Raw genomic sequence first — 21,893 nt, forward strand, 5'->3', positions numbered from 1 at the left:
TCGGATTATGTTTTCTGGAATCGTAATTTAAATTTATGAAAAATTTCTAAATTCTTTTCAGGATTTGTAGTATCTTTGTGAATTGGAGAATCTGAAAATGGAAATTTGTGTTTTACATAGGATGTCTAAAATAAAAATTTAGATTGACCTGAATGTTTTTTACTTGCCTTGTGCAGTACTTTGAATGCGATATCCTGAGAAAAAAAATCATGTGCAATATGGTAGGACATAACATATTGATGTTAAATATCACTTCCTTCCCAATTAATAGATGATTGAAGTGAAAAGATTGATAACAAGGTGAATCCTGCATGTGTTCAGGAAGTCCAGAAACAATCATGCATTGCTTGGACTGATTGAACATGGATCGTTAATAGTAATTTTGAAAGAAAACAACTGCGTCTAAGGAAATTTTGTAGATTTTAATGTATTAAACTGTTTCTAAGATATTGTATTTGGTGGTTGTAGATGTCATCTATTAGAAGGATAGTTTGATAGTTTTGTAAAATGTCTATTGTAGAGTGCCTAATAGTTTTACACTAATTTGTCTATTAGTATGAATGTCTAATAGAAATAAATATTTGTAACTTGGTTGACATCTTGAAAATTATTTATGCATTAGGTAATTAAAAGGGAAAGACCGAAAGGAAAGAAAGAGAGGATATGGGAATGAATTTGTTTATCAATTGATGAAAGAAATATACATAAGAATGAATAAAGGAATCATAAAATAGTACAAGAAAATAACCACTATACAACTCATCATATTTTAGAAGAATGTTAGCTATTTACAGCTATTTTTGTAATGCAAAAATATGAGGTAGCATAGTGTGCGTTGTGACCCATTTCTACTGCTGTACAATGTTGTTTTTGGGATGGATTGGACTCTCTTTTTTCCCACTTTTACATTTCAAGTCTTTTATTTTTCAATCATTGGATTTTTCTTTTAAAACCTGATTATTTTACTTACATACATGATGATGTTACATATTCAGATTTATCTATACTTCAACTTTTTGTAGTTCAAACTCATTGCTATACAACATTTCGTAGTTAGAAATTGATGATGAGATACTGATTATTCTGTCACAATGTAAAGAAGAAATCTGAGAGGAGATAGAATTAGATTGTAAGAACTTCAATCTCCCCATAACAAGTTCTCAGACAGCCTTAAAGTGAAGAACAAGAGAGGAAGTGGATAAAAGGGTTCATATCCTAATTAGTCTGTCTCATTTGTATCAAGTGGCATGATCCATTCCAAAACTGTACCGATTATAGTTGTTGAGGCTGAAGAGACTTATAAAAGAGGTATCTTTAGATATGCTAATATAGGTTCATTTGAAGAACATACTATGGTTTTCGTTAAAAAATGATGGCTAAAATGGGATACATGGAAGGAGGAGGTGATACAATCCTATCTAAGATAGATTAAGATCTTTTCAAAATTTGAATTCTCAAGAGATATAACCAAAGTACATCAGAGAAGAATGTGAAATAAGACAGATGATGATGTCACAATCTAGCAGATTGATAAGTCAAGTGAAGATTCACCCCACAAAGAGGTTAATCTTTGATAAGAATCAAAGTTCTAATCCAAGAACCAAGTGAATCATCTCTCAAAGAATGCAAATGCATATAATATGACTCAAAAGTGTCTACATATGTATTTGGTCTCTCAGTATATAGGCACAAATATTTAAGCCACCTAAGAAAGCCCAGAGACATCGGGTCCAAACATAATTTGAAAATTTAAAAACAAAAACGAATTGTTTGTAATTAAAAGAAAATTACAAATATTTTTAATTGCATAAATTATTATATAATTGTTCTCCAAGCCATGATCCTCATGTCCCTTGAATTCTAATCTTCATGAGCATCATGAACCTTGAGGAGATTTTGTCCGAGCGGCACAGCGGAATGATTAACACATTCAACAAACCAAGAGGGGATGAATTGTCTTCTTATCGCAAATCGTTCTTTTAATAATTTTCTCACGTAAATATAAATTCCTTAAAACAATTTAAACAAATTCAAAGAGTAAGGAAGAGAGAAAATTGCACAGGTAATTTTTATCCTGGATCGGATCAAACAAATCCTACATCCAGTTGTTAATCTCAACTGAGAATTAAAGCTTAACTAGCACAAACCAGCAAACTGTCACAATCACAAAGAAAATAAAATAGTTTAAGGTTATAACACCTCTCTTATTACCCCAAGAGATGAAACTCACTTCCCTTGTGACCCACAAGGGATGAACACCTCCTCTAAATCTTCACAAAGGATGAATACCTCCTTCGAATGCTTCATGAAGGATGAAAAACTTTCAACTCAACAACAACAACACTCAATTACACTCCTTGTGAAAGTTCTCGTTATATGCCAACAAACACAACACTCAATCACACTCCCTGTGAAAGTTCTCGCTCTATGTCAACAACAACAGCACTCAATCACATTCCTTGTGAAAGTTCTCACTCTATGCCAACACGCACTGTTCTCAAAGCCACAACACAAGGGTTCAGCAAACCCTAGAACACTTATCACCGCACACTACAGATAAGATTTTTCGAAATACACTTATTTCGTATTTTAGAATTAGAGTCTCAATCTAATTTATAGAGATCTCACTTAAGGATACCTCCAAAAATCTATTGTCAACTAATTAACGTCTCATAATCAATTATCCAATTATGGTAATTGATTATGCATTTAATGAATGCACAACGGTAAAAAAACTTGCTTAAAAATGAGGTTTTCTGATTATCTTGAGTATAAAATGAGGTTTTCTGATTAAAAACAAATTTTAACGCAACCTAAGAAAAAAAGTACATAGAATCAAAGTACATAAATCTACTAAATTAAAAAAGCTTTCACATAAAACAAGTATTCATGAAGATCTTATTGTAACAAGAGTGTTAGAAATAGAGAGCCTTGTTTCTCAACACCGAGAGGGGGGGGGTGTTGAATTGGTGAGTTATAAAAACTAACATTTTTCTAATCATTTTTGCAAAATTAGAATGATCTTGAAAACTTTCTTGCGTTGTAAGTAAAGTGCGTATGCAATTCAAAGTAAAAGAGATTGAGAAAGAAGAACAAACACAATGTTTTATCCTGGTTTGGCCTCAATTCCTACATCCAGTCACCCTTGCAATCAACCTTAGATTGAAGGATATTTCACTATAATGATTTGAGAATTACACCAAAAGTTTTATAGTGAACACACACTCACAGTGTAAACACCTTGCCCACTCACAGTCAAATATAGAAAAGAAAACACCTGCACTCTTCTTCCTGACGCACACGCTCTTGATGCATAAACCCTTCTCAAAATCAAAGAGCTTCTCACTCTTCTTCCTGACGCACACGAACAGGGACACAACACAATCAAAAACTATAGAAACATTTTATGATCACAACAAATACACCTCAGTAGTGCAAATCATATCAACCAGTCACGTTCTCAATAATCCTCTCAAGAATCCTTCAAGTTTCTTCACAATCTTCACTTCTTGATTCTTGGAGCGTATGTGTAATTTGTAAAACTTTCTCAGATCAAAGATGTCACATATGAAAGTGTACAATTGATCAAAAAGTCATAGAACCACAATTAATGCGTCAATTTATAGTTTTCATGATATCATATGCAAAGTAATTGATTACGTTAGCAATGGAATCAGTTACATAAAAATCAGGTGTAAAAGAATTACAACTAAAACAACTCTTAATTGAATGAACAATTAATGTAATCGATTTGCATTTAATGCTAGTCAAACATATTTAAAAATATGACCGTTATAACACTTATGAATAAGCTGAAAACAGTTTTCAAAAGATAACAGACTTAATTGATTACATAACTTGTGTAATCGATTAAGCTAAGCGCTTAAATCGATTTTGAAAAATTTTTCTCTTCAAAAACTCATCACAGCACATTTGAAAAAGATCTATGCAAAGACACGAGTTTTAATCGATTTATACTACAAAAAAACTGTTATTTAGTGGAGGTTTATTTTCCATTTTGCGGAGGTTTTTACCCTCCGCAAATTAATTTCCAGGGGTTTTTCAAATCCCCGCAATTAGAGTCATCGCTATTAATTTGCAAGGGTTTTCAATGACCCCTGGTATCCAATTTATATTGCAGAGGTCTTTTCATTGAGGGTTTTAACCTCTTCTATTAGTGACTATTATTTTGTAGAGGTTTGAAACCTCTTTTATTTTAAACTATTTTACTGTAAAGATTAACCCCGTTTTTTTCAAAAAATTTTGGATTAATACCATATTCAATTTGACAATTATAATTTAAATGTTTTAAGTCGCCTCATTTGTATTATTTAGGTTGCGAGTTTACAACTTTATTTTGCTTATCTTACATGAAAATATCACCATTAAGATGCTTATATTTTTGTCAACAATATTTATTTGTAACAAAATTCAAATACTATAATGAAGACAAAAAAGCATGACAAACTTCTTTTACCAAAGTCTTGAATTATATATCATTAAAACATTCAATTCTCCAAAACACCATAGTATATAAAAGTAAGTTAAATTGAATCGTAATTACAACTAAATTCATAATTACCCAAAATCCATAGGCTAAATATAGTTTCATCCTAAAGGACATCATAAACTCCCTAAATGTTGCTAGCACCAGATGATCCTATTGATCCTAAAGGACATCATAAACTCCCTAAAACAAAAATATTAATAGTAAAGAATGCTTATAATTAAAGTATATCAGGCACAATGCTTCAACTATATTTAGTAACTTACTTGAGGTTGACGATCAAAGAATGAGATCAATTCATCAGAATATTTCCTTCCTTCATTATCATGTATGCTTTAAATGCTTATTCTAAATTGTTGTACTTTTGTTGCCACTGATTAGAAGATGATGATGATGGGACAGTGGTAGATGAAGCAAGACTTAAATCTGAAAGTCGAAGTCTTGTATTCCTAAATGCATTAGTAGGAGCTGCTCCCAAACCCATACATTGTACTCTCCCAGAATGCTCTGGAACACTTTACCAACAACATCATTAAGAGAAACCTCTGATTCATTGGTAGTACTTTGAGTCAAACTCACTTCAATTTGTTCCTATAGGCATATAACAATTTATAATTAAAAGTCTAAATATTGAGAAAAAACATATTTGAAAATATAATATTATAATAGAACTAACCGCTATATCTTTTGTCGCGTCATTTACAAATGATCCATCCTTTCCTTTATGAGTTTCAATGTATAGTTTTCCACGACTAGGTAGTTGTCCAGTTTCCATAAACTAAATAAAAAAGAAGAAGTTAAAATAAATAGTAAACTTTAAAAAATAGTATAAACTGTCATGTTTACTAATATCCCTACCATTCAAATGGTGCGGCGGCTAGGGTTTCTTGGAGAGAAATTAGGGTTTGTCTAGAGATGGTGATGATGGCGTGGCAAGGACTTTTTTTTTTAAATTAAAAAATCATTTAAGTCCACCTATTAACGTGTGTCACGTGCTTATGAGATGCCACGGTGGCATTTGCACCGTTATATTTTTAACGGCGTGAGTGGAAAGGACCGGATTGAACATTTTTTAACGAAATATGGGGTCTTACTGAACTTTTTTAAAAGGTAGGATTACTTTGAACCAAACCCTTAAAAGTAGGGACCAAATGATGTATTAAACCTAAAAAGAAAAAGCATATCGAAATGATGGAATTTTTTAAATTCTAGACCCACACTCCCTTTTGGTTATTGGCCAACAAATTTGTTGTTCCATTTCCAACAACTTTCATTTTTGCAGTGTCTTCATTCACGATCCATAACAAAAGTTGTGGCTATTTTAAGTCTTTGACCACCAAATCTTTACAACTTTGAATTTATGACAACTATAACATATGTGAATACTCTACATTTGAATATAACTTGATAAAAGTTTCCTCAATAAAATTTGAGTCAAAAATCATTCTCTCATTATTTTTACTAAATTTTACAAAATTAGGATTTATGGTTTAGGGTGAATGAAAACTAACCTTAATGTGAAAACAAATCAGTTAGAATAAATCTTAGGAGAAAAAAAGCACCAGAAGCATCAATGGGAGTAAAATTGACTCTTTACATTCTCTTTGCATGCAAGTCTTTACTTGCGTACATGTACTCTTGGAGTTAATTTTTTGAGTTTTTGTTGATTAGTGATCATAAGGGTATGTCTTGATCATTTTTATGATGTTTCTATGTAAAGATATAGAATCCTGTGGAGTTAGAGGATTTTTGGTGTTTTTAAGGCTATTCCAGTTGGGCAACAAATGGATCAGTCCAGTCTTGAGAACAAATGGGACGTCCTCATCAGGATATTGGATGCACAAGCTTTCAACATCGAAATCAGCTGCAGCCATCTCCCTAAAAGTCCTCTCACGAGGTGGAGGTTGTGCCATATTGCTCTCAGTGTGAAAAACAATAGAATCAGAATCGGAATCAAGTGTAGATGCAACAGATGCAGTAGATGCAGTATGCAACAAGTACTCAACAGTAGGATGCACAATATCTAAAGGAACAGGCTCAAAAACAGACTCTAAAGACAAATTTCTAGAATGCCTAATTAACCTATGAAACGTCCTATCAATCTCAGGATCAAAGGGTGGAATGAATCTAGGATTACTCCTAGTCATGTACTAAGTTACAACACCCTACAACCATGAAACGATAGCAAAAATATTTTTTTTTTTTTACTATAAGAGACAGATACAAAACATATTTACAAAACAAAACATGAAGAGGAACCAATTAGCCAATTCATTATAATCCCTAGGGAGACCACACTTGTTCCCAAAAACACTTCCAAAGCTCTAAAATTCCCTAAGGTTAAGGTGATCATGGTTTTTCACTTAAGGGTAATTAATGAGCTTGAAAACGAAAATGGAGGAAAATATAAGCTCAATGGGGGTTAACAAAGGATTCAAACAGGGTAAGCTTATTTGGCTAGAGAGGCTCAAGAACAAAATTGCCTTTATCATTTCTAAACATGCATATAAATCAAGCATTATCAAAAAGAGTAAAGCCAAAGCATTTGTGCAAGCAATCATGAGACATATCACACACAAGAAAGAAAATAAGTGGCTCAAATTCTCACTCGGGGTACTCAGGGTATTTGTGTCATAATTAATTCACCCTCTCACACATCATAATCATTTTTCCACGCAAAGAAAAACAAGAGTTTCATCCCATAAGTATCAGTTAAATGAAGTGAAAGATGAGTCTATAACTTAAATAAAATCCAGAAATCAAAATAAACATGTAAAACTGTTCAAGACAAACCAAAAACTTCTTTTTTTTCCTTTTTTTTTTTTACAGAAAACACACCGAAAATAAAAACAGAGAACAACTAACAAAACAAAAATCAGAATCTCCCCCCAATAGACCACACTTAAATTACACAATGTCCTCAGTGTGTTACAATCATGAAATTAACAATTAGAACATTCAAATGATAATGACGAGTGTAATTAAAGTGAGGAGGGAAGGAGAAAAGAGAACTCCCTAAGTCAGAGAGACAGAGAGGTGGGGTCGACCAAAGAAGTCTCCTCCACCACTGCGTTCACCAAAGAAGGATTGTTGAGGAAGGGCTTGAGTTTGTGCCCATTAACCTTGAAGCTTTCTGCTGTGGATGGGCCTTGGATCTCAACTGCACCATAAGGATAAACATTAGTCACAATGAAAGGTCCAGTCCACTTTGATCTCAACTTACCTCCCATGAGTCCGAGCCTAGAGTTATACAATAAAACGTGTTGGCCAATCTTGAAGTCCTTTCTAACAATTGAACTGTCATGGAACTTCTTTGTCCTTTCTTTGTAGAACTTCGAGTTCTCATAGGCCTCCAATCGGATCTCATCCAGTTCATTCAGTTGCAACTTTCTTTCCTCTCCAGCTTGTTCCATGGACAAGTTGCAAGTCTTCACAGCCCAATATGCCCGATGCTCAATCTCAACTGGCAGATGACACGCCTTTCCAAAGACAACCCGGTAGGGGGACATCCCTATTGGTGCTTTGTAAGCAGTCCTATGGGCCCAAAGAGCATCGTCCAACCTTTTGCTCCAATCTTTTCTAACAAAAATTGAAAAACAGAGACGAGAAGAGGGTTGAATTAGAGGTTTGGGTGCGATTTTAATGTGTTTACACTTGTTCCCCATTGGTCCTCTAATTTCTTTTGATTTGTAGTTTCTCAACCATATTTATCCTCCCTGGTCCGTTACCATTTCAACCATAAAAGGCCTTATGAATTAAACATGCATATATATTTTAAGTGTTGATATTAGAGGATTTCCAAATCTGTTTGTTGCTTGTTTTCATGAGTGCATTGAGTGAAAATTCTTTACCTTAGACACTTGAGAGAAACACTATAAGTGCATTAGTGAGGTTCTGTTATTTTTGATTCACCTCTTTAAGCTGATAAATCATTTTACCATGTTTTGAATTACTTGGTTGATTCTGTAAGTATCTGTTTTCTTTGATTCTGTGTTAGATATTGTCTACTACTTTTATTTGTCCAGATTTCTGGTGTACTGTGTAATTCAGTTTGTTTCTTTGTGAGTTTTTATCTTCTGTGTGTTGAGTTTGTGTCACTCCCTTGATGTCTTTTTGAACTATTTCTTGATTAGCATCTTGATTTTGCTCAAGAGTGCAAAAGACTAAGTGTGGTCTATTTTGATGAGTCAATATTTTATTGACTTCACTTAGCTTATTGTACCAGATTTAATGAAGGAATTGTGCTTGAATATACAGTATTATCCTATTTTCCCTAATTATGCTTAATTTGATGAGAAATTCTTATTTTAACTAATTTGAATTATCTAAGCTAATTACTTTGTAAGGAAAATTTTGGAAATAGAAATTGAGACATTTGAAAGGATATCACCATGTAGTACACTTACAATAGTCATAGAGAGTTATATCATACAAATAAGGACTCGTCTAGACTCAGTTATCTGGAAAAAATGTATTGATGTCGAACTACATGAAAAGTTTGCAATTGTGATGGATAACCTCCACCTACGAGGGTTGTCCTTTTCCTGTCATCTAAGCTCCAAATTTGTTCTATAGACAAGGACCTCTCCTACTACTCTTACCACCTAACTCATCCTCCTCTATGTGAGTTTGAATGGTTAGTAAAGTGTCAAGATAATTTTCAATATGAATCCCTTCTTCAATGCATACCCTAAGAAACTTAAATCAAAAGGATTTCCCCTATAGAATCCCTTACATTCTCATTCGTTCATACCTTATCAACATACATACTTTACACTTCATATCACACTCTCAAGTATAGCACAACTTAATAACACATATACAAACTATTTTAGATTTTTAAAAAAAATTGAAGCTTCCACAAAACACATAAGTGTTCTTTCATTCGAATTAAATACAATTGAATCAAGAATTCACTACAAAAAGAATCAACTTAATTGGTTAACTATGTAAAATGTTATGCACCAAACAAGCAATAGTCAAAGCTTTCAACAACCTATACTACGAGAATCATACGTGAAAAATTTCTCTAACTACAGATCTCTAATCAAATATCCCAATGATAAAAACTAAGAACCATATGTCTAGGACCTGCTTTCAAAATTTCTGCTCGATTCGACGGTTAACAAAATGAAAAATCCCATTTTTCTCGAGATGACTCGGACTAGGAAAACAAAGTGGCGCTCAGTGTGGCTGATGAGTCAAGTGTCCGAGGAGGTTGGTAGGAGGTGGTCGTGAGGTTCAGAGGAGAGGCAGACAGAGATGGAAGGTGTGTGAACGTGAGTAGGTAGTAGACAGATTCCAGTAGCATAGGAGTAAAGTAGGAAGCACCGTTTCTGTTCTGGAGTTCATTTTTCCCCCTCCCCCTTTGGGGAGGTTTTGGGGTTTGTTTTTATTTTACAGTTCATGTATTGAATCTTAATTTTCTAGTCTGCGTTTTTCATGTTAATGTTGTTGTTGTTTGTTTCCAGTGTTGAATGTAATTTACAGTCTGTGATTTTCAGTTGTTGAATTTTATTTTCATCTGCATTATTTCTCATCTACAATCCAGTTTCATTTTACTGTCTGAAATCAAATTGTTGTCATTTTCCAGTTCACTGCAAGTATTGTTCTGTTCAATTTCTGCTAAAATTGTTTCCTCCAGTTTCCAAATGCGAACTTTGATTCTGTCAATTTTCACTTCCAATTTACATTTTCAACTGCAATTTATGATTCTCTGCTTATTTTTACTGCCTGGTGATTTTCGTTTTCCTGTCATGTTTACAAAAGTCAAAATTCGTTTTTACGATTTTCTGAATTTATTGCTTTTAGTTTTTACTGTATTCTATATTTTTCATGATTTACTGTATTTATGTTTTCTGCACACTGTTTTAAATTTCGTTTTTACTTTTACAGTATGTTAATTTTATTGCCTTCAGTTTTTAATTCTGTTTGCTGTTTTTAAATTTCGATTTTAATTTAAATTTAATTTTTCTGCAATAAAAATAAAACAATCAAAACCCTCCCCCACTGCGTGTTAAAGATCTAAAATTGAACCGCAAAATAATTGGTCCTTGAGAGACGACCTAGGAGTCACTTCCTAGTAAAATATACTGCATTATTTTTGTATCAAATTTGACGGGTCGCGATGCTCATACCAAATTTTGGCGTTGTTGCAGGGGACCAATGGTTCGGTTTGAGGTCTTTTCTGTAAATATGTGTTTGTCGTCTATGTTTGATTTTGTGGATATTTTGTGTGTCTAAAAAAAAATATTTTTGCTATCGTTTCATGGTTGTAGGGTGTTGTAACTTAGTACATGACTAGGAGTAATCCTAGATTCATTCCACCCTTTGATCCTGAGATTGATAGGACGTTTCATAGGTTAATTAGGCATTCTATGAATTTGTCTTTAGAGTCTGTTTTTGAGCCTATTCCTTTAGATATTGTGCATCCTACTGTTGAGTACTTGTTGCATACTGCATCTACTGCATCTGTTGCATCTACACTTGATTCCAATTCTGATTCTATTGTTTTTCACACTGAGAGCAATATGGCACAACCTCCACCTCGTGAGAGGACTTTTAGGGAGATGGCTGCACCTGATTTCGATGTTGAAAGCTTGTGCATACAATATCCTGATGAGGACGTCCCATTTGTTCTCAAGACTGGACTGATCCATTTGTTGCCCAAGTTTAGTGGTTTTGCAGGTGAGAGTCCACATAAGCATTTGAAGGAATTTCACATTGTCTGTTCCAGTATGAAACCGCATGATGTTCCTGAAGAGCACATCTTCTTGAAGACATTCCCTCACTCATTGGAAAATGTTGCTAAGGATTGGTTGTATGCTTTGGCGCCTAGATCCGTCACTAGCTGGGATGATCTGAAGAGGTTGTTCTTGGATAAATTTTTCCCAGCAGCCCAGACCACAGCTATCAAAAAAGACATAACTGGGATTAGACAACTTGCTGAAGAGAACCTGTATGAGTATTGGGAGAGATTCAAGACACTTTGTGCTAGCTGCCCCCACCATCAGATACCTGAACTACTCCTTATCCAGTATTTTTATGCGGGTTTGAACAACATGGACCGGGGTATGATCGATGCTGCCAGTGGTGGAGCTCTTGGAGACACCACACCTGCTGAGGCCAGGCAACTGATTGAGAAGATGGCTTCCAACTCCCAACAGTTTAGCGCCAGGAATGATGCCATTGTGGTGAAGGGTGTACATGATGTTGCCCAGTCTTTATCAGCTGTTGAAAGCAAGTTGGAAGGCTAGATTAACTCTCTTGCGAAGTTGGTGACACAGTTGACTGCCAACCAGAGATCAACATCTCCATCTGCATCTGTCACACGACTATGTCCTATTTGTCCTTCCAGTGACCACTATACACATGCATGTCCTTCTTTGCAGCATCCTGCTGCCTCTGATGCACCTCAGGCTTATGCTACGAACATCTACAACAACAGGCAGCAACAACAGCAAAATCATGACTTGTCCAGTAACAGGTACAACCCAGGGTGGAGGAATCACCCAAATCTTAGATGGAACAATGCGCCACAGCAACAGCAGCAGGCACCACCTTTCCAGAATGCTGGAGCTCCTAATAGATATGTGCCTCCGCCTATGCAACAACACCAAAGGCAACAACAACAGCAACAGCAAGAGGCACCAGCCCAACCAGTTGCCCAACCTTCCACTTCGTCTGGACCTTCATTGGAAGAGTTAGTAAGACAGATGACTATGCAAAACCTGCAGTTTCAGAAAGATAATATGCAATTTCAGCAGGAGACTAGAGCTTCCATACAGAGTCTCAATAACCAGATGGGTCAGATGGCTACTCAGATAAACCAGGCATAGTCTCAAAATTCTGATAAGTTACCATCCCAGACTGTGCAGAATCCAAGGAACGTGAGTTCCATAACCCTCAGATCAGGGAAGCAGGTTGTTGTGCCTTCAGAGCCCGCTTCTACATCGACACCCGTGCCTGCTACTTCGCACAAAAAGGAGGACCAAGCTGGTCCAAGCAGGACAATTGAGGCAGGTAAATCTTCTTCTCCAGCCGGTGGTTCTTCTTCAGGAGGATCTTCTTCTTTTTCCACCACCACCGCAGTCGTACCTTCTCCATTGGTTGACCGACCTATCCCTCTTCCATTCCCTTCACGGGCACTTCCGAGCAAAAAGATGGAAGAGGTGGATAAAGAAATTCTGGAGACCTTTAAGAAGGTGGAGGTGAACATACCTCTACTTGATGCCATCAAGCAGATACCAAAGTATGCAAAATTCTTGAAGGAGCTGTGCACACACAAGAGGAAGATGAAGGGCAATGAGAGGATTAGCATGGGAAGAAATGTATCTACGCTTATTGGTAAGTCGATCCCGCACATTCCTGAAAAGTGCAAGGACCCAGGTATGTTTTGCATTCCTTGTGTGATTGGAAATAATAAATTTGAGAATGCCATGCTTGATTTGGGTGCTTCTGTTAATGTCATGCCTTTGTCTATATATGAATCTTTATCTCTTGGTCCTTTGCAAACCACAGGCGTGGTCATTCAGTTAGCTAATAGGAGTGTTAGCCACCCAACAGGTTTCATAGAGGATGTCTTGGTTAGGGTTGGTGAATTGATTTTTCCTGCTGATTTTTATGTTCTGGAAATGGAGGAGGGATTCTCTCATGGATCCGCTCCCATTATCTTAGGCAGGCCATTCTTGAAAACCGCCCGAACTAAGATTGATGTATATGCTGGAACTTTGTCTATGGAATTTGCTGATATTGTTGTTCATTTTAATATCTTTGATGTAATGAAATTTCCAGCTGAGGACCATTCTCTGTTTAGGATTGATACATTGGATGACATTATTGATGAATTTGTTGTTGACAACTTTCATTCTGTGCATGAGAAGAAGCATTCTTTTCTATCTTTTTACATTCATGCATTGAATCAGGATTTGAGAATGATGTTGATAATGTTATGGATTTTGATGAGATTGTGATGTCCAGAATATTGATGCTATGAATGATATTGATGATGTTGTTGACATATCTGAGATGGACATTGATTTGGATTGTGATGAGATGAGTGTTCTGCCTTTACCTGTACACTCTTTAGAGTCAGAATGCATTAACAATGTTGCAGGTAGTACACTTGAATCTGACTTGCAGGCACCCACTCTTGAGCTGAAACAGCTACCAGATAACCTCAAGTATGTGTACTTGGAGGATGATGAGAAGAAACCGGTGATCATTTCTACTTCCCTTGATTCTGTTCAAGAGGAGAAGTTGCTTGGTGTGCTGAGGAAACACAAGAAAGCCATTGGTTAGAGTTTGGCTTACATACTTGGTATTAGCCCATCCACATGCATGCATAGAATTCTTTTGGAAGATGGGGCAAAGCCAGTGAGACAGCCACAAAGAAGGCAAAACCCCGTGATTATGGACGTCATCAAGAAGGAGGTGACCAAGCTTTTGCAAGCTGGGATCATCTACCCTATTTCAGACAGTCAGTGGGTAAGCCCCATCCATGTCGTACCCAAGAAAACTGGCCTCACTGTGGTGAAGAATGAGAGGGATGAGCTTATCCCAACTAGAGTGCAGAACAGTTGGAGAGTCTGCATTGATTATAGGAGGCTTAACCAAGCAACCAGAAAAGATCATTTTCCCCTACCATTCATTGATCAGATGTTGGAGCGTTTGGCAGGTAAATCTCATTATTGTTTTCTTGATGGTTTTTCTGGTTACTTTCAAATAAATATTGCGCCTGAGGATCAAGAAAAAACCACATTCACCTGCCCCTTTGGCACTTTTGCCTATAGGATGATGCCCTTTGGTCTATGCAACGCCCCTGGTACCTTCCAACGATGCATGCTTAGCATTTTTAGCGACTTTCTTGAGAGTTGCATATAGGTGTTTATGGATGATTTTACTGTGTATGGATCCTCATTTGATGCATGTTTAGACAGTTTGGAAAAAGTTTTGAAAAGATGCATAGAAACAAACCTTGTTCTCAATTTTGAGAAATGTCACTTCATGGTTGAACAAGGTTTGGTTTTAGGGCATATCATTTCAGAAAAGGGAATAGAGGTAGACCTTGCTAAGATATCTATGATTTCGCAGTTGCCTTACCCCTCTTGCGTGCGAGAGGTGCGATCTTTCCTTGGACATGCAGGTTTCTACAGGCGTTTCATCAAAGATTTCAGCAAGAAGGCGCTTCCCTTGTCCATACTACTGCAGAAGGATGTTGACTTTGTTTGTGATGACAGATGCAAGCAGGCATTTGATTGCCTGAAGGAAGCTTTGACCACTACCCCCATCATTTAGGCATCGGATTGGACAACCCCATTTGAGCTCATGTGTGATGCGTCTAATTATGCATTGGGGGCTGTCCTGACACAAAAAATTGACAAGCTGCCGAGAGTGATCTATTATGCTTCACGCACTTTGGATGCTGCCCAAGCAAATTATACCACCACTGAAAAAGAGTTGTTGGCAATTGTCTTTGCCCTTGGTAAGTTTAGGTCATATTTGCTTGGATCACCTGTTGTTGTATATACTGACCATGCAACTCTTAAGTTTCTGTTGAAAAAGGCTGAATCAAAGCCCAGATTGATCAGGTGGATGCTACTGCTCCAAGAGTTTGACTTGCAGATTAATGACCGGAGTGGAGCACAGAATTTAGTTGCAGACCACCTAAGCCGGATTGAGAGAGTTGGGAATGAAGTTGATGTGTTGCCCATCCAAGATGACTTTCCTGATGAGAGTTTATTGATGATTTCTTCCTCTCACCCTACCCCTTGGTTTGCACACATTGTAAATTATTTGGTTGCTTCTGTTTTTCCTCCCTTAGCATCACGTGCTCAGACTGCTAAAATTAAGAGTGATGCTAAGTATTATGTTTGGGATGACCCATATCTGTAGAAGTTGTGTAGTGACCAGGTTACTAGGAGATGCATTTCGGACCATGAGATTGACTCGGTCCTGCATTTTTGTCATGCCTCCTCACCTGGTGGTCATCTGGGGATACAGAGAACAAGCTCGCAGGGTGTTTGACTGTGGTTTCTATTGGCCTTCCATCTTCAAGGATGCGGAGAGGATTTGCAGCACCTGTGAGCCTTGTCAGAAAGCAGGAGGATCAATTTCACAAAGACAAGAGATGCCTCAACAATCTATGCTGTTCTGTGAGGTGTTTGATGTCTGGGGTATAGATTTCATGGGTCCTTTTCCTGTTTCTTTTGGTTTCTCTTATATTCTCCTTGCTGTGGATTATGTTTCAAAATGGGTGGAAGCTAGAGCCACTAGGACTAATGATGCTCAGGTTGTTGTAGACTTTGTTAGATCTCACCTATTTTGCAGGTTTGGAGTGCATAGAGCAATTGTTAGTGATCAGGGAACCCATTTTTGCAACAGATCCATGCAAGCTTTGCTCAAGAAATATGGGGTGATGCACAGAGTTTCTACACCTTACCATCCCCAAACAAATGGACAAGCAGAGATCTCAAACAGGGAGATTAAGAGGATTTTGGAAAAGATTGTCCAGCCCAATAGAAACCACAGTCAAACACCTTGTGAGCTGTTCTCTGTATCCCCAAATGACCACCAGGTGAGGAGGCATGACAAAACTGCAGGACCGAGTCAATCTCATGGTCTGGAATGCATCTCCTAGTAACCTGGTCACTACACAACTTCCACAGATATCAGTCATCCCAAACATAATACTTAGCATCACTCTTAATTTTAGTAGTCTGAGCACGTGATGCTAAGGGAGGAAAAACAAAAGCAACCAAATAATTTACAATGTGTGCAAACCAAGGGGTGGGGTGAGAGGAAGAAATCATCAACAAACTCTCATCAGGAAAGTCATCTTGGATGGGCAACACATCAACTTCATTCCCAACTCTCTCAATCCGGCTTAGGTGGTCTGCAACTAAATTCTGTGCTCCACTCCGGTCTTTAATCTGCAAGTCAAACTCTTGGAGCAGTAGCATCCACCTGATCAATCTGGGCTTTGATTCAGCCTTTTTCAACAGAAACTTAAGAGCTGCATGGTCAGTATATACAACAACAGGTGATCCAAGCAAATATGACCTAAACTTATCAAGGGCAAAGACAATTGCCAACAACTCTTTTCAAGTGGTGGTATAATTTGCTTGGGCAGCATCCAAAGTGCGTGAAGCATAATAGATCACTCTCGGCAGCTTGTCAATTTTCTGTGTCAGGACAGCCCCCAATGCATAATTAGACGCATCACACATGAGCTCAAATGGGGTTGTCCAATTCGGTGCCTGAATGATGGGGGTAGTGGTCAAAGCTTCCTTCAAGCAATCAAACGCCTGCTTGCATCTGTCATCACAAACAAAGTCAACATCCTTCTGCAGTAGTATGGACAAAGGAAGCGCCTTCTTGCTGAAATCTTTGATGAAGCGCCTGTAGAAACCTGCATGTCCAAGGAAAGATCGCACCTCTCGCACGCAAGAGGGGTAAGGCAACTGCGAAATCACAGATATCTTAGCAAGGTCTACCTCTATTCCCTTTTCAGAAATGATATGCCCTAAAACCAAACCTTGTTCAACCATGAAGTGACATTTCTCAAAATTGAGAACAAGGTTTGTTTCTATGCATCTTTTCAAAACTTTTTCCAAACTGTCTAAACATGCATCAAATGAGGATCCATACACAGTAAAATCATCCATAAACACCTATATGCAACTCTCAAGAAAGTCGCTAAAAATGCTAAGCATGCATCGTTGGAAGGTACCAGGGGCGTTGCATAGACCAAAGGGCATCCTCCTATAGGCAAAAGTGCCAAAGGGGCAGGTGAATGTGGTTTTTTCTTGATCCTCAGGCGTAATATTTATTTGAAAGTAACCAGAAAAACCATCAAGAAAACAATAATGAGATTTACCTGCCAAACGCTCCAACATCTGATCAATGAATGGTAGGGGAAATTGATCTTTTATGGTTGCTTGGTTAAGCCTCCTATAATCAATGCAGACTCTCCAACTGTTCTGCACTCTAGTTGGGATAAGCTCATCCCTCTCATTCTTCACCACAGTGAGGCCAGTTTTCTTGGATACGACATGGATGGGGCTTACCCACTGACTGTCTGAAATAGGGTAGATGATCCCAGCTTGCAAAAGCTTGGTCACCTCCTTCTTGATGACGTCCATAATCACGGGGTTTTGCCTTCTTTGTGGCTGTCTCACTGGCTTTGCCCCATCTTCCAAAAGAATTCTATGCATGCATGTGGATGGGCTAATACCAGGTATGTCAGCCAAACTCCAACCAATGGCTTTCTTGTGTTTCCTCAGCACACCAAGCAACTTCTCCTCTTGAACAGAATCAAGGGAAGTAGAAATGATCACCGGTTTCTTCTCATCATCCTCCAAGTACACATACTTAAGGTTATCTGGTAGCTGTTTCAGCTCAAGAGTGGGTGCCTGCAAGTCAGATTCAAGTGTACTACCTGCAACATTGTTAATGCATTCTGACTCTAAAGAGTGTACAAGTAAAGGCAGAACACTCATCTCATCGCAATCCAAATCAATGTCCATCTCAGATATGTCAACAACATCATCAATATCATTCATAGCATCAATATTCTGGACATCACAATCCTCATCAAAATCCACAACATTATCAACATCATTCTCAAATCCTGATTCAATGCATGAATGCAAAGAAGATAGAAAAGAATGCTTCTTCCCATGCACAGAGTGAAAGTTGTCAACAACAAATTCATCAATAATGTCATCCAATGTATCAATCCTAAACAGAGAATGGTCCTCAGCTGGAAATTTCATTGCATCAAAGATATTAAAATGAACAACAATATCAGCAAATTCCATAGACAAAGTTCCAGCATATACATCAATCTTAGTTGGGGCGGTTTTCAAGAATGGCCTGCCTAAGATAATGGGAGCGGATCCATGAGAGAATCCCTCCTTCATTTCCAGAACGTAAAAATCAGCAGGAAAAATCAATTCACCAACCCTAACCAAGACATCCTCTATGAAACCTGTTGGGTGGCTAACACTCCTATTAGCTAACTGAATGACCACGCCTGTGGTTTGCAAAAGACCAAGAGATAAAGATTCATATATAGACAAAGGCATGACATTAACAGAAGCACCCAAATCAAGCATGGCATTCTCAAATTTATTATTTCCAATCACACAAGGAATGCAAAACATACCTGGGTCCTTGCACTTTTCAGGAATGTGCGGGACCGACTTACCAATAAGCGTAGATACATTTCTTCCCATGCTAATCCTCTCATTGCCCTTCATCTTCCTCTTGTGTGTGCACAGCTCCTTCAAGAATTTTGCATACTTTGGTATCTGCTTGATGGCATCAAGTAGAGGTATGTTCACCTCCACCTTCCTGAAGGTCTCCAGAATTTCTTTATCCACCTCTTCCATCTTTTTGCTCGGAAGTGCCCGTGAAGGGAATGGAAGAGGGATAGGTCGGTCAACCAATGGAGAAGGTACGGCTGCGGTGGTGGTGGAAAAAGAAGAAGATCCTCCTGAAGAAGAACCACCGGCTGGAGAAGAAGATTTACCTGCCTCAATTGTCCTGCTTGGACCAGCTTGGTCCTCCTTTTTGTGCGAAGTAGCAGGCACGGGTGTCGATGTAGAAGCGGGCTCTGAAGGCACAACAACCTGCTTCCCTAATCTGAGGGTTATGGCACTCACGTTCCTTGGATTCTGCACAGTTCCTTGGATTCTACACAGTCTGGGATGGTAACTTATCAGAATTTTGAGACTGTGCCTGGTTTATCTGAGTAGCCATCTGACCCATCTGGTTATTGAGACTCTGTATGGAAGCTCTAGTCTCTTGCTGAAATTGCATATTATCTTTCTGAAACTGCAGGTTTTGCATAGTCATCTGTCTTACTAACTCTTCCAATGAAGGTCCAGACGAAGTGGAAGGTTGGGCAACTGGTTGGGCTGGTGCCTCTTGTTGTTGTTGTTGTTGTTGCCTTTGGTGTTGTTGCATAGGCGGAGGCACATATCTGTTAGGAGCTCCAGCATTCTGGAAAGGTGGTGCCTGCTGCTGTTGCTGTGGCGCATTGTTCCATCTAAGATTTGGGTGATTCCTCTACCCTGGGTTGTACCTGTTACTGGACAAGTCATGATTTTGCTGTTGTTGCTGCCTGTTGTTGTAGATGTTCGTAGCATAAGCCTGAGGTACATTAGAGGCAGCGGGATGCTGCAAAGAAGGACATGCATCTGTATAGTGGACACTGGAAGGACAAATAGCACATAGTCGTGCGACAGATGTAGATGGAGATGTCGATCTCTGGTTGGCAGTCAATTGTGTCACCAACTTCGCAAGAGAGTTAATCTGGCCTTCCAACTTGCTTTCAACAGCTGATAAAGACTGGGCAACATCATGTACGCCCTTCACCACCATGGCATCATTCCTGGCGCTAAACTGTTGGGAGTTGGAAGCCATCTTCTCAATCAGTTGCCTGGCCTCAGCAGGTGTGGTGTCTACAAGAGCTCCACCACTGGCAGCATCGATCATACCCCGGTCCATGTTGTTCAAACCCTAATAAAAATACTGGATAAGGAGTAGTTCAGGTATCTGATGGTGGGGGCAGCTAGCACAATGTGTCTTGAATCTCTCCCAATACTCATACAGGTTCTCTCCAGCAAGTTGTCTAATCCAGTTATGTCTTTTCTGATAGTTGTGGTCCGGGCTGCTGGGAAAAATTTATCCAAGAACAGCCTCTTTAGATCATCCCAGCTAGTGACTTATCTAGGCGCCAAAGCATACAACCAATCCTTAGCAACATTTTCCAATGAGTGAGGGAATGCCTTCAAGAAGATGTGCTCTTCAGGAACATCATGCGGTTTCATACTGGAACAGACAATGTGAAATTCCTTCAAATGCTTATGTGGACTCTCACCTGCAAAACCACTAAACTTGTGCAACAAATGGATCAGTCCAGTCTTGAGAATAAATGGGACGTCCTCATCAGGATATTGGATGCACAAGCTTTCAACATCGAAATCAGGTGCAGCCATCTCCCTAAAAGTCCTCTCACGAGGTGGAGGTTGTGCCATATTGCTCTCAGTGTGAAAAATAATAGAATCAGAATCGGAATCAAGTGTAGATGCAACAGATGCAGTAGATGCAGTATGCAACAAGTACTCAACAGTAGGATGCACAATATCTAAAGGAACAGGCTCAAAAACAGACTCTAAAGACAAATTCCTAGAATGCCTAATTAACCTATGAAACGTCCTATCAATCTCAGGATCAAAGGGTGGAATGAATCTAGGATTACTCCTAGTCATGTACTAAGTTACAACACCCTACAACCATGAAATGATAGCAAAAATTTTTTTTTTTTCGACACACAAAATATCCACAAAATCAAACATAGACGACAAACACATATTTACAGAAAAGACCTCAAACCGAACCATTGGTCCCCGGCAACGACGCCAAAATTTGGTACAAGCATCGCGACCCGTCAAATTTGATACAAAAATAATGCAGTATATTTTACTAGGAAGTGACTCCTAGGTCGTCTCTCAAGGACCAATTATTTTGCGGTTCAGTTTTAGATCTTTAACACGCAGTGGGGGAGGGTTTTGATTGTTTTGTTTTTATTGCAGAAAAATTAAATTTAAATTAAAATCGAAATTTAAAAACAGCAAACAGAATTAAAAACTGAAGGCAATAAAATTAACATACTGTAAAAGTAAAAACGAAATTTAAAACTGTGTGCAGAAAACATAAATACAGTAAATCATGAAAAATATAGAATACAGTAAAAACTAAAAGCAATAAATTCAGAAAATCGTAAAAACGAATTTTGACTTTTGTAAACATGACAGGAAAACGAAAATCACCAGGCAGTAAAAATAAGCAGAGAATCATAAATTGCAGTTGAAAATGTAAATTGGAAGTGAAAATTGACAGAATCAAAGTTCGCATTTGGAAACTGGAGGAAACAATTTTAGCAGAAATTGAACAGAACAATACTTGCAGTGAACTGGAAAATGACAACAATTTGATTTCAGACAGTAAAATGAAACTGGATTGTAGATGAGAAATAATGCAGATGAAAATAAAATTCAACAACTGAAAATCACAGACTGTAAATTACATTCAACACTGGAAACAAACAACAACAACATTAACATGAAAAACGCAGACTAGAAAATTAAGATTCAATACATGAACTGTAAAATAAAAACAAACCCCAAAACCTCCCCAAAGGGGGAGGGGGAAAAATGAACTCCAGAACAGAAACGGTGCTTCCTACTTTACTCCTATGCTACTGGAATCTGTCTACTACCTACTCACGTTCACACACCTTCCATCTCTGTCTGCCTCTCCTCTGAACCTCACGACCCCCTCCTACCAACCTCCTCGGACACTTAGAGAAAAATCTGAA

At 37.9% G+C, this 21,893-nt stretch overlaps 1 protein-coding gene and 1 non-coding gene across 2 annotated transcripts; one reads left to right on the top strand and one right to left on the bottom strand.

Annotated features, from left to right (window-relative positions):
* Positions 1–7,527: 7,527 nt before the first annotated feature.
* Positions 7,528–8,016, bottom strand: LOC108346550 (uncharacterized). The gene is made up of 2 exons (XM_017585620.1): positions 7,731–8,016; positions 7,528–7,667 (listed from the first exon to the last, which is right to left on the bottom strand). The coding sequence occupies exons 1-2, from the start codon at positions 8,014–8,016 to the stop codon at positions 7,528–7,530; spliced, it is 426 nt and encodes a 141-aa protein (XP_017441109.1).
* Positions 8,017–20,066: 12,050 nt separating this feature from the next.
* Positions 20,067–20,173, top strand: LOC128194165 (small nucleolar RNA R71). The gene has a single exon (XR_008245480.1). It is a non-coding gene; the product is annotated as a small nucleolar RNA R71 (small nucleolar RNA).
* The last annotated feature ends 1,720 nt before the right edge of the window (positions 20,174–21,893 follow it).

The sequence above is a fragment of the Vigna angularis genome, chromosome 9 (genome assembly GCF_016808095.1).
Source record: "Vigna angularis cultivar LongXiaoDou No.4 chromosome 9, ASM1680809v1, whole genome shotgun sequence".
Lineage (NCBI taxonomy): Eukaryota > Viridiplantae > Streptophyta > Magnoliopsida > Fabales > Fabaceae > Vigna > Vigna angularis.